A 13,911-nucleotide genomic window follows, 5' to 3' on the forward strand; every position below is an offset into this window, starting at 1 on the left:
CTTTCCGAGGGTAGGGAGAGGGACGATAGTCCTTAAAAGGCAGGATCGGTGGCGGAGCACAGGCTCCGGAGGACTTCCGGAAATTAATTATGCTCCATGACACTCTTGATTGCTTCCGGAACCCCGGCCGATCCGAGAAAAACCACGGTAGATCCTTATCGCGAAACAGTCGGGGAATCGAGGACGCTAACTACCACCACCTTCCGAGTTACGTGGAAATTTGTTTTCGTAACGACCGATATAATTCGCGATACGAACGCATACTCGACGTGTTCCCCTCACCATTCGCGATGATTTATATCGCCTGGTTTCCGTGTAAGCAGTTTCTGCGACGAGAAAAATACATTTTCGGTGCCGGCTTGTTTCTAGACGATTTGTTTCTCGGAGCGGCTTGCGAATTTATTGGCGCGCGATGCAAGTTGCGATTTAAATGCAAACTGAATCTGTTCTCCCGCGAACGCGTTCCCAATTAGCGAAATGCAGATTCATCCCAGAATCTGTTTTCATAATACAGATTACGGAATTGATTCGCTCTTGCACAATTCTTATGTTTTTCAAGCAATACAATGTACCCCGTGGGCGAGACCACGGTGAACTTGCATTTGAGCATGTTTCCGGCGATTGTTGTAAACTATCGCGTCTCATTATCGTAATGAATATTAACATCTCATTGTTTGATCGATGAGCCTGAGAAGTTACAAATTTCCGTTTCTAGAAGCCATTCCGCTCGTACGTTGCGTCATAAGCGTTCGCGTAGAACGACGTTGCGCAATATACAGGGTGTTTCCGAAACAGTGGCACAATCGGAAAGGGGTTGACTCTGCTCGAGTGAATAAACCGGAAAAACGGTGTGGATTTGCTCATACGTGACACAAAGTTTGTCTGGACGCGTGCATTATGCATACATTATCTGTTTACTACAAAAATTCGAAATTTTCTTCTACTGCAAACATTTTGAAAACTTTAGTAACGTATAAAGCTTTAATTACTTACAAGAGGCTTTTTAATAATTGTGGTAGATCTAAAAGACGTTGGAAAATTTTCTTCTAAATAACAATCCCTCCAAAAATTGTTAATCTATGTTATGATTTTAATGCTGTTGAAAAATTGACTAAGAAGTCCTCAATTCCTAATCCTTCATTTTTAAAAGTCTACTAGTCGTCGCCGGTGGGTAAAATATTAATTCTAGCCGCTCGAGGCCATCGTCACCCTAACAACATCTAATTATAACAAATGCCAAGAGATGAGTACGCAGTTTCCTTCTTCTTCGCTATCGAAGACGTCGGTGTACGATCTGGTTCTGCAATGAAAATAATTTTATTACTTTAGGTTCTCAAGAATTTCAGAGAAGCAACGAGAACGACATAATTCTGTTTAAGCAAATCGATTGTATTCAACAAGTTAATGCTAATTAGCTATTTACTTCCAGACAAGCTAATACTAGACTGAACTTTAATGAAGGTGCTTTCATGTTTCAGGCGATATCAAGACTACATTACTGTCCGGGAGTAATTTCAACGTCACTTGGCATCTGGCTTATCCCCATCGTGTGAGTAGACTCGCATTTCTTATTTTGCAGTAGCTATCCTACGACGCGATGAGATTTTCATCTCGTGACGGAACGGATTAACGATCAACTTTCGCGTCTCGTTAATTCGCCTCCGTCTTATCGCGTACGGGACACCACCACTTTTACCTGAGGCGGTTAATTGAATCGGTTGGTGGATTTCGTTGGCCGGTGGCAAAAAAGAAAGCTGCGAAATTGTTCCGGCGCAACCGGTCGGTTAATTCTCTGCGCGTGTGCACGTGCTTCGCGCGCCGCGCCGCTGGAAGACCGTTAATGCGTGCGCGCGCAGCCACGCGGAAAAATGGCTAGAAAACCTGGGGCTCGTTTGAAAAACGGATTGTACAACAGCGAGAGTCGAACAAAACCATGCCTCGTTTGATTGCTTCGCCTTATGTCCCTCGCTCGTGTAGGCCAACTCATGCCCACGGGAATCCTAACCTCTCCCACTATTTGTACACAAACAGAAACTCTTTTTTAGCTGGCCTCAAGGTTACCTTGGCAGGCACAGTGTCAAGGACCCACGAAAACACTGCATGCAGGTTAAGAGACCCAATTACTATGGGGGTACTGTGCCTATATTAATTATACTTATTTTTAAAGCGTAATGAACAGAAAGAGATATGTAACATTAACTGATTTGAATGAAAAGAATTTAATATCTCTTTCTTAATATTCATTACGCTTAGAAAATAAGTATAATTAATCTAGTGTCAAGGTGGGCTTGGTAGACGCAATGTCGAGGTTCACAAAATATTAATTTGAAATACCCACGACGGACCCCTGACTCATTCTGTTAATGATATTTACACGAAATTAGTATAATCGCATCTAAAAATACAACTTCGCAATAGCCCGTGAATTATTCATAGGAATTACAGTTGCGCACACGGTGTGACGCGTATCTAATTACACACATCGTCGCAGCGTATTTGAATTTCTTCGTCGACAGTTGCTTATCCTATTTCCATTACTTCAGACTTACGAGTGGACAGCTGTTGTGACAATCTGCGACAAAATATAAATTTCAAAACACATTGTCCGTACGCTTTACACGCGGCTCGGGAATAGTTGCATGAAATCACTAGGATAATGCTCGCCTGTAGATTATACTTTATAATCCCGCGAGAAAAGTAGTTAATTTCGTTTTCCACTTACCGGCGCGCGGCGTCCCCCGTAGAGCCGGGAGCGCCCCTAACCTAAAACGCGGCGGGCACGGGCGGCATTCATATTCCTCGCGTCGCCTCGCCTCGCCGCAAGTCATCGTGAAAGACATCACGAATTTGTCCGCGCGTGGTCTACGAAAGGGAAAGAAAAGGCAGAGGCTGAGCTCAGCCTACGCTTGCTGGACGTCGCTCAAGGTGACGCTCGTTGAATAATTCAGAAGCGAAGCTCGGCATGCGTCCGCGGGTACGCTCGGCGACGCGTACCTTACGTAGATTGCTAGGTCGGAAAGAAGGTGGTAAGGGATAAGTCGCTTTGCATGTGGATGCGTGCGCGATCCGAGAGAGAGAGAGAGATAGAGATCGGACCAGACTGTGCTCACGTCGGTATGTCGGGTACCGTAACTCGGCAGTCGCCAATGACTCGGATCGAAGCCAAACCTCTCGGGCCCCGTTGCTTGGAAAAGTCATCGAGCCGTGAAGAAAGGATTGAAATTGTTCGAAGGAATTCGCGGATAATTGCGCCATAAAGAACTCTAGCGAATAACGCTAAAATTCGAGTACCAACTGCCCGCGCCGATCGTCGATACAATAGACACGTCCCTCTTTGTTCGCGGCGTTCGATGACCAATGACTAATGGGTAGATGACCTTTTTACAGCGGAAGAATTGAATGCTTGTTTCAGCTGTTACTTCTAACCAGCATCGTTTCGCGTCTGTTGCAGTCTGCATCGTTGCTGAAACAGGAGACCCGAGTATTCCGGTATTCTTATAGTCGGATAGGTTATAGGCAGAGAGGAAACGAGAGTGCTCACGCCCGGGATTTTAGTGTCCCCGGTATAATGCTACCCCATAGTCTAATTTTTAGCCTGGACCAGAACCTGCATCATCTTACCTGCATCATTAGCAGCGGATTCCAAATAATGCCAGAGTGGATGCTACTTCTATGTTAAAAGAGGGTCTTGTATGTAGGCTCTGATCCAGCCTAAAAGATGATGCGAGTTCTAATACAGGCTAAAAGGATGATGCAGGTTCTGGTCCAGGCTAAAAAGTTGATGCAGGTTCTGTTCCAGGGTAAAAAGATGATGCAGAAAAGTGGAGACACTAAAACTCCGAGCGTGAGCACTCTCGTGTCCTCTCTGTCATAGATTAGAAGACTGTACACCTTCTTCCTCGGTATTATCGTCCAGTTCTTTGCATCGAACGTAAAGAATCGAATAGGATCGGTTATCGGCGACCTATGACAGGCAAGTTCGTCAGACAACAACACAACTTTCTTCCGAGAAATGTAACGAACTTACGTACATAGGCGGTTCCCCGTAGGCTTTCCTCTGTTTAGCAACAGCAACTGGTTTGAAATGGCGTAGCCGTGGCATAGGCGTCCGACGAATTCTGCGGACGAAAATATCCGCGGCATGAGAAAAATTCGACAATAACACTGCCGGGGTTGCAGGTGTGTACGCCGTGCGAAGCAGTACCACTTCGCGAAACCGCCTCTTCCCTTTCGCCTCTCCGCGCGACGGCGCAATCGTCGCTCGAAAACATTTCAAACTCTCTCGCGGCAGATTATTATACGACCGGCGGCTGCAGACTTTCATCAAAAGTGACAAGCATCTCCGGGCGAACGGATTCCATTCGCGAACACGTCTAGCGCCATTGTATTCTATAACACCGGTAATTATGACGTGTTCCGCGTCTTAGGAAATATTAGGCGCGAGTGAAACTCACGCGTTCCAGCGATTATCGCCGCGGATGACGCTACAATGTGCAATTATCATTTCCCGGCGCGGGAATTTGAACGAACTGAGACGTTCCATTTGCATAATTATTCTTCGCTCTACATTATTCAGTAAAAAGGCATGACTATTATCTGATAGTAAAAATAGCAATTAATTAAGAGGACAGGAATCGAAATGGACTTTTTCGATAACGGTTTCTTCTGCGTTCTCATGTAGGTTGACAGCCTGAAAGTAATTACACGGTGTTTTTCACTGGAAGGAACATCGTACGGTTCCGTTCACGGAACGTTAACGCATAAAAGGAGTATGATATTGTTCCCGAGCACGACCCGATCAATAACGGTCCTCTTGCTCGTCGCATCTACATTGGAAGGTGTCGGAAGAACCGCGGTCGATGACTGAATTGATCAGTTATGGGAGAGTTCGCCTCCGAATTCTATAGTACAATCTAAAAAGTTGTACCGCTATAGATTCAATTAAACTTCAATCTCTAACGAAATATTGTTAACCCTTTCGAGTACAATATATTTTACTGTTACGCTGTAACAGTATGCTATACAGTGAATTCTCATTACGAGTCAGTGCCGAACTTATCATTTGGAGTCAGTGGAACTACCCACACCACTGCGGTGAGGGGCCGAAGCTTCTCAGCCTTCTTCTTCTTCTTATTATTATTATATATCGTTTATTTTAAAGTAGTCGCATTAACAGCTAGGTCATTAGCGACCACATGGTTTGCAATCGAATATAGAAGAGAAGGTTTGTCACTATCGCTTAGTAGTCATAGGCTTTTATGACTTGTAGACGGATATGACTCTTAGGTTTCCAGGGTGCCCTGTGTATTTCAAATGCGACCTCAGATTTCGTCTAAGAGTCAGTCACCAGAACGGCGCAACTGACTCGTATTCGAGAATTCACCGTATATATGCTAACAGTATGCCTGTGTATTCACCAATGGCTACATATCGTCAACAACAAAATAATTTTAATTTTGGCTTAATGGAAATCAATACTATACATTTTTTGCAGATTATTTTTGAAATCTTCGCCAAAAGCCTGTCTCGATTTTACACTGCAAGGGTTTAAACACGTTTTTACCGAGCTTGTCCACTAATGCTAAATGGGAAACGCACCGCAAAGGCACACGAGCGTGTTGCCGCGCGCAATTCCCAACAGTCTTCCATTTCCATTTCGTTGAACTTTTCACGGAGGCGGTAATTTCGTAACGGCAGAGTTGCGACTTCTCTCGGGACGTCGTCGTATTTGGTGGAGAAAAAAAAAGCTTGCAACTCCTTTTTTCGTCGGCGTGACTGATCGAGCCTGCGGCCGGTTTTCTATGCCGTGGATTCCGCGATAAGCTCGCCCGATACCGCTATCCGAGTCCGATCGATGTCTCAACGTCCTCTTGACCGTTTCTCGCTTCCGACGCGAGCGTGGCGAACGAAACCGCGCGGAAGTTCACTCATTGGAACTGAAACGATTCCGTCCGTGGCTCGGCTGCGTTTTGCAAACGCAACGGCGTTAACCGGATCCCGGTAAACCGCGCGGAGTCGCGTGGCCCCCGTGCTCGCGATATACACCGACGATGCAACGTTCGTTTACCTTATAATTGGACCTCCGCTCGTTATTTTCCCCTGGCATTGTCTGCATCGGCGTTCTTTAAATTGGCCGATCTCGCTGTTCCGAACTTTCATCACCGGCCAGTAAAAATTTATGATTCGAAATATCCCCGTTACGCAACGAGCTGCGGTGTGTTCGATGCACTTTTAACGTGCATTTTCTAAAAAGATGTAATAGACCAGATTACCGTTGAATTTTTGTTTCTCTGAGTTTACCGATTGGGTAAACTCGGGTGAGGAATTTTGAAAGTTTTCTATCGTTTCTATCGATCTGTTGTTCGTGTTCCAGGGAGGATTTCGGTTGCAAATCCTGGACGCTCTTGATAGGCCGCTGGTCGATTTGACCCCGGTCACGAAGAGCAGCGAATTCGTGGAAGACGACGCCACGTGAGTCTACGAATATTATGTCCGAACAATCTGTTCCAGGTGATTTTGATGATACAAAAATATGGGTCTACCGATTTTCAGGGCGCAGAGTTACGCCATACAGTTACCGCAGAATTTCACTTGCACCGACTGTACGATTCGACTTCTTCGAGAAGCCGAGGAGTGGGGCGCGAGCTACAGATTCTGGTCCTGCGCTGACATCGATGTAAGTAAACAAGGTTGATAATTCCTGACGAGAATGTTCGATTAGTCGGAACCATTCAGCGCATTCCGATTTCGTCTGAGCTGTACGCTGATGTGTGATTTGTGTGCGTTAGATCATCGATAGGAGGGCCTACAGGGAAGATTGCAGCGGTCACGGCCGGTATCTTGTGGGTCACTGCAGATGTGATCGGCTGTATCATGGTACTAGGTGCCAATTTAAGGAGGAATGCCTGGATGACTCGGATTGCGGTATTCAGGGCACGTGCATCGACAATGGCGGCACGACCGCGCCCACCAAGCAGTGTTACTGCAACATTGGATGGTTCGGACCTGGTTGCGCGAAGAGTAAGTTTCACCGAGCGAAGGCTTCGAGGACAGCGTCTAAGAAAATGAAATTCAAAGAACATTCCTGCATCGCGCATCCATAATTATTCTCCCAACGTTGATCTTCGTACCGCAGGACGCAATGTTTATTCTCTCTGCAGTTTGCCACAAGTGAAATTGCAAACCGTTCACCGCGTCCTCGCATTGTTAGCGTCCCGAGCCGCTCTCTATTCAGTCAACAATTTCTTTCAGAGTCCCCGATCAAGACAATCGACCTGGACCTCGACGCGTACACGACGAGGAAGTTCTCCGACAACTTCACCTTCTACTGGCGCATACTCAAGGAGAGCAAGGAACTCGAGGGCGTTATGGTTGTAAACGGCACGAGCTGGGTCGCCGTTGGCTGGCGACCAACCGACTTGACACCGGCCTGTCGAGCTTTCCCCGAGATTCAAGAAAAACCAAAAGGAGAACCGCTCCCGCAGCCGGAGCCAAAATCGGAACCGGAACCCGTGTCCGAGCCGAAGGCTGAACCGAAACCGGAACCCGAGCCTGAACCCGAGCCCGAGCCCGAGCCCGAGGCGGGAACCGAACGGTCCGGTGCCAAAAGGAGATCAGCCAAAGCGCATGATCTTACTTCGTTGGCTGCGACTCCTCGATCCGACGCTGACGTCACTGTGCAGACTAGCGTGACTTATCGCGTCAGCACGAAGCAAGGCAAATATCTTTTATTTACTCTTCTCTACCTTTCTGTTACGACGAGCATGCACAATGGTCCTTTTTTCAATCGTGCCATTTCTCATTGCGTGGTACATGTATAAACAGTTGACAACGTTGACAGACGCTTCTCTCCATGGGTTGCAGCCCTCATTTTAAAGAAATATATTTTATAAACGATTTAAATTATCTAAAACAATCATTTTAAAATAGATTAATATATGACTGATTAAAAGTAAATGCAATAACTATCTCGCATTAAAAGTCACCGTTAAAGAACCGCAACTGCAACCGCTCGTATAGTCTGTAGCTTAGAGCTTCGTTTAATATTCATGTTCGATATTTTTACAGGGCGCAGAAAGAGGTCTCCAGACTCTGCGGCATCCTCAGCAAATGGTACGTATCGGCGCTTGAAAGAAAATTACTAATTAAGGACTCCCCCACGCCTCCTGTAATATTATACCGTAGCAACAAGTAGTTAGCGTTTGAACAAGCAGTAGTATATTTGGCGTCCTTATTCGAGTTCGAGACACTGCGCACCAGGTGGTGGTCCGTAAGAGGTATAAGCAGTAGGTAGTTGCACGACGATCGATGCTTTGTTGCACAGGGGAACCCGTCGCCGAGCCGAGCACTGTCGACAGCACCAACACCGCGCCCGAACCTATATCAGAGCCAAAGTCCGAACCGGAACCCAAATCCGAGCCTGAGCCTACATCCGAACCCGAACCAAAATCCGAACCAGAACCGAAATCCGAGCCAGAACCGAAATCCGAGCCAGAACCGAAATCCGAACCCGAGCCAAAATCCGACGCAGAGCTAGTATCCGTTTCAAAATCCGTCTCGAGCCCGGAATCCAGGTCTCAATTGAAAACAGTTTCGCAACCGCAAGCAAGAGCCTATTCGGAACCCAAGACTGAACCCGAGCCGACGTCAGAGCCCGAGCCTAAATCGGAGCCGGAGCCCGCATCGGAACCCGAACCCAAATCCGAACCAGAGCCTAAATCAGAACCCGAACCCAAGTCCGAACCAGAGCCTAAATCAGAACCCGAACCCACGTCCGAGCCAGAACCGAAATCCGAGCCCGAACCCAAGTCGGAACCAGAACCGAAATCCGAGCCCGAACCCAAGTCAGAACCAGAACCAAAGTCCGAACCGGAACCCAGTTCCGAACCAGAGCCAAAGTCTGAACCGGAACCCAACTCCGAGCCACATCCAAAGTCAGAGCCGGAGCCAAAGTCTGAACCCACCTCGGAACCGGAGCCGATTTTGGGCCTCAGGCCGACCGCTACGAAAGGTAAAGAACTAATCAGCCGAGTCGACGCTTCTTTCCTCATTCACTCACGTTGCGCTTTCACAATTCGCATAGGGTTACGAGGCACATTTTAATCCGTCCGCCATTTCATCGGAACCGCCGCTTACACAGAATATTCTTTGACCAGTGGCACTGGCTCGAATAATTCACATTTGATCCACCGGAAGCCCATTAGAAGAAGCTTGACAATTTTCTTATAAACAGCAATCCAATAAGAAGAAAAAGTAAAAAATTATACTGAAATAAATTTATGAAGAAGCCCGGAATTGTTATTTTTTTCTATCAAAAAAAGATTATTAGAGGGCACTCTGTGTAAGTGGATTTTTGAAGATTTGAGAAGTCTGCATAGCAGCAATTGAAGTTACAATTTCATATCTGCGTCACTTTTCGAATCTTCAGCTCAAGTCTAATCATTCTGAAGATTTCAGTCTCGGATCGATTGAAATGGAACACCCTGTATATAGTCAATATCGATTAACATTATTCACACAGTCACACCACAGAGAATTGTTTCCTCGTACTATTAGCAACCCATGTATCTCTACACGGTTCCCAGTATGTAACGAGTTTGACTTTCCTCGAGACGCAGAGTCAACGAAACGTATAGCAATCCAGTAGCACTTCTAGCAGATAAGAAGTAATGTACACGATCCATTAATAACGTATCCACGTAATCAGTAGTACTAACAGGAAGTACGTACACACTCGTTGATGGAGAATAGGTAAACGTAGAATCTGAAATAAGTCGAAGTAATTTGTATTCGTCTTGGTATATCAGCTTCCTTTGTCGCTTGCGCATTAATATCTTAGTGATGGTTCCGTGACAGTACAGTTGCATCCTGCAATTTACTATAATACACGAGTCTCCACCTATTACTCATGTGTTCTATACAATTCCACAGACAAATGCTATAAGTGTCGTCAATTAAGCCGACCCAATGACCAATGACCAGCAGTCGAGGTTTCTAGCAACGAAAACAATAACTTAGTACCATGATCAAGTCATCCACAACCCCTGGCAGAAAGTGTTCGACCTGTAATCATTAAAACTTTTCATTAGCACTGTTCGAAAAAATATTTGAATTCGTGCTAAAGAAACTTTCTCACAGTACCGTTCTACGATATTTGCGTCACACTCGTTAAGAATAGAATTTAAAAAGTTGCGTTTTTACTGCACGCCCGAATGATCGAACATTGACTGCCAGGAGTGTCGGCCACGAGTTGAAAAGCATAACCGCGGCCCGCTCTCATTATAAGCTCTCCGACAGACCCGAGAGTTTCACGTACAACTCGAGAATGCTGTCTCGAATATTTTAAGTCATCGTAAAAAGTAACTGTATCCCGAGCCAGTCATCGCTTAATCGCTCGGGACATGATCGTCCGGCTTATTTCAATCTGACCTGGTTCTTCGTGATCGAAGCGATCCTGCCTGGACCGGTGCACAAGTACACGCCGAAGCACGATTTCAACCCCATGGACTGCACCGACATCATAATCGGGTCGGCTCGAGGGAACAGTCACAGGATAGGCGACTATTACACCAGGGACAGATCGACGCCGAAGAAGGACGACTATTGGGGCGGCAGGGATACGCTGACCGCTGCCATGGGTTTCGAACGGGACGGTGTCACCACGATACTGTTCAGACGGAAACTAGCTGCGAACGAGCCGTCCGACCATGAAATCGTCGACGCGAACATGCAGGTGATATGGGCCAAGGGTCAGGAACCCGGAAAGTATGTCCACAACCCGCCAAGCGGCATCGAAAAGGCCAAGGTCAGCGTGAAGGACTTCTACAAAGCCGACGAGCTCAAGTATCACGGCCACGGCTCGCAGAGGGGGGCCCTGAGCCTCAACTTCTTCGGTAAATCGAGCCATTCTTCTTCTTATTTTTAAAACGAAGTAATAAATTAATAACGAGCGAGATAAATTTCCATTTAACTTTTCTCGCAATTGGTGTACTCGTTTCTCTTCTATAGTGCATTCGATGTTCACTTTTATATTAATTTCTGTTGTCTAAATATTTTCAGATGAGAAAAACAGGCCAGAGATGACCGACGGCGATACACCCATGCCAGTTGGAAGTTGCCGTGGCGAATGGCACTATCCCAGACAATGCTCGCCCGAAAACGGCACCTGCGAATACTCCTTGCAGTGGACGTACAAAAGTCGAAAGGTAATGCGATCGTTGCAGTCTACATTTTAAAAATGGCACCGTTAAGAGAATGACACGAATAACGACGATATTGTTACAGGATCAATTATCGTTCGTCATCAGCACGACACACACGAACAGCTGGACCGGCGTTGGCTTCTCTAACGACGAGAAAATGGTACCTACAAGAACAATACTAGCAGCAGAGACTAATCTTGCTCGTAATGCTTCGAGATTTATGGATCGCGAATTGAAAAAGAATTTCTTTACCCTATTAAGGGTTTTATTCCTCTGAAAATACAATATCTTTTCTACGCCGAGTTTTGAAAGATTCAAAATGCTCCAGCTATGTCTAATTCTGTACGTTTTCCAGTCGCAAACGGACGCAGTGTTAGGCTGGGTCGACGACAAATCAGGGCGCGCGTTCCTAATGGACACCTGGATCAGCGGCTACGGTGCGCCATTGCTGGACCCGTCCCAGGACATTTACAACACCGGTGGCAGTAAAGCGGACGGTGTGACGACCCTGAGATTCTCGAGGAAGCGAGCAACGAAAGACAACAGGGATCTCTCGTTCACCGACGATCACTGCTTGTACATGATGTACCCCGTGAAGGGTGGCAGTTTCCACGCCGTCAACAAGAGGATAGGCAAACACGAGGCTCCGCCTGTCGTTTCATCCCAGAGGATATGCATACAACCCTGCGGCGACGAAGGTTGGCGTCCCCCCCGCCTTCAGCGTTACGATGAAACACGTTTAATTTACCCTTACTAAAAGATTGCTTCGTTACCGCAGATCTGGAAGACATGACCACACCCGCGCCCCCAAGGCTGCATTACAATGTGGAAGTGAAACTGGTGAACTTGGGCGACGGTTTCACGGCACCCACGCCTGGCAGCTCCGATTTCGAAACCATCTCGAACACGATAGCCGACAGCTTCGGCCCGGTTGTCGAGAAACTACCCGGCTACTATCAGATTCGACTGGACGAGTTGCGGAAGTGAGTTCTGAGCGTCGCGCGACCGTGTTTGCCAGCGAAAAGCGGTCGGAGTTTTAATCGTTCTGTGATTTCTCGAAGGGATATGGAACAGAACGGCGTGATCGCGCGAATGGATTTGATATTGGACAAGAATGAAATCAAGGGCAGGTCACTGAAGCCAATGGACACCAGCGCGGCCGCGGAGAAGGCATTGAAAGAAGCTCTCGTCAGCGGGAAAGTCGGCGCGCTCAGCGTGGACCCGCAATACCTGGTCATTAAGGCACCCCGAGGTCTGTAGAAGATGATACCAAACTTTCAAAGATAGGGGACGACTTCAAAATTGCTTAGGATAACGTCCAACTCTCTCGCGATTCGGGAGCAGAAAATTAACAAAATGGGCGTTACTTCAATGCCTCCTTGGAAAAGAAAAATCCAAGTTCCTCTTGTAATATTGTATTTAATTCCATTATATCTTTCCCTATTATTACAACAAACTTAACAAAGCGAGTTTAGTAGTGGCAAGCCGATGTGTTCATACGTCTCTAGCTTCGTACAATGTATTTGTAATATGTGTATAACGTTAAGTACGTAAGTCATCGATCCAACAATGGACAATTGTTTTCATTTTTTTTCTCTTTCTGTTTGTTTTTGGTCACCAGTGAACGACTTAATCGGAGAAGACGCGGAGGAGGGATCGTCGATCACGTCGGATCTGTTCCTCGATCCGACCAAGCTGTACATCCTGGTCGGTTGCGTGGCCGCGTTGCTCGCCCTGATCCTGTTGCAAGCGAGCTGCACGCTCTACAGGTCGTCCCGAAGACGAACGACGAAGGTACACGAGAAACTCTACCCCGTGAACGTTTTTCACCGTCTCTCTTTCTACGTAGCCGGTCCTCTCTTCGCTGTTCTCTGCTCGCGTCCCTCGATCACTTCTCTCCCTCTCTCCTGTCTCTGTTTCTTTGTGTATTGTGTGCATCTAACTCTGTTTGTAACGACCGTAGTGCTGTGTCGATAAGAGCTGTGTAAGAGCAGTGCCGGTCTCGAAGCTGCGCGTGTCAGAACGTAAGAGCACGTTTCTCGTCGGACCACGGTTTCTGGGCTTTCGAAAGATCATAGAAGAGGGGAAAATAGTTCACGATCTGTTCTCACACCGTAGACAATTTTCGTTCCTTTTGTGATTTTGAAGTCTATACGATTGAAGGCTATCGGCTAACGGGTCTGGCACGCACGGCGAGAACTGTAGACACCCCCCACCCCCGCTCTCAGTGAACCCGAAAACGATCTTCTGCTTCGCTTGTGTTGCATGATCCGCGCTCTCCGCGACCATCACGTGGTAAAGAGGGTGTACTCGCTGCCTCTGGCTTCCTCCGACGCTCCCAACCCGATTCATCGCACGAACGCGACGCGGTACCATCGACAAAACGGCGATCACCACCATCACCATCACCATCATCTTCGGCATCATCACCAACACGCTCCATACGATATGCAACGTCCTAATCCCAGCTGGTAGAAGCTTCACACTCGGTACACGATCGGCGCGCTAATATTACTCATCGTACGCTCGTTTGCTCACTAATCCAGGTATAATTCTATACTGGTTCTCTTGCTATTGTCTCTGTCGCTCTTACTCTCTCACTCTTTCTCTCATCAGATGTTTATTTTCCCTCGTTTTTCCAGCACTCCGTTTCAGACGCGAGCAGACCGACCGCCTCTTTACTCGCAGCCTACAAGTGATTGCAAACAAT

At 46.9% G+C, this 13,911-nt stretch overlaps 1 protein-coding gene across 2 annotated transcripts in view; it reads left to right on the forward strand.

The window, feature by feature from the left end:
• Window positions 1–13,911, forward strand: part of Nahoda (DOMON-like domain-containing protein nahoda) — a 29,247-nt gene that overhangs the window by 12,111 nt on the left and 3,225 nt on the right. The window contains exons 3-17 of one of the 2 annotated variants that reach the window (XR_013082751.1): window positions 1,479–1,549; window positions 6,374–6,471; window positions 6,553–6,676; window positions 6,789–7,020; window positions 7,252–7,716; window positions 8,068–8,112; window positions 8,324–9,010; window positions 10,449–10,892; window positions 11,059–11,204; window positions 11,284–11,361; window positions 11,557–11,899; window positions 11,980–12,184; window positions 12,263–12,453; window positions 12,823–12,995; window positions 13,503–13,747. Coding sequence is in view for 1 of the 2 variants with exons in the window: in XM_076793139.1 (XP_076649254.1) it covers window positions 1,479–1,549; window positions 6,374–6,471; window positions 6,553–6,676; window positions 6,789–7,020; window positions 7,252–7,716; window positions 8,068–8,112; window positions 8,324–9,010; window positions 10,449–10,892; window positions 11,059–11,204; window positions 11,284–11,361; window positions 11,557–11,899; window positions 11,980–12,184; window positions 12,263–12,453; window positions 12,823–12,995 (3,302 nt within the window). In the remaining variant the exon portion in view is untranslated. The remainder of the gene's footprint in view (window positions 1–1,478; window positions 1,550–6,373; window positions 6,472–6,552; window positions 6,677–6,788; window positions 7,021–7,251; window positions 7,717–8,067; window positions 8,113–8,323; window positions 9,011–10,448; window positions 10,893–11,058; window positions 11,205–11,283; window positions 11,362–11,556; window positions 11,900–11,979; window positions 12,185–12,262; window positions 12,454–12,822; window positions 12,996–13,502; window positions 13,748–13,911) is intronic. The other variant, XM_076793139.1, reaches the window with a different exon arrangement.

The sequence above is a fragment of the Halictus rubicundus genome, chromosome 9 (genome assembly GCF_050948215.1).
Source record: "Halictus rubicundus isolate RS-2024b chromosome 9, iyHalRubi1_principal, whole genome shotgun sequence".
Classification (NCBI taxonomy): Eukaryota; Metazoa; Arthropoda; class Insecta; order Hymenoptera; family Halictidae; genus Halictus; species Halictus rubicundus.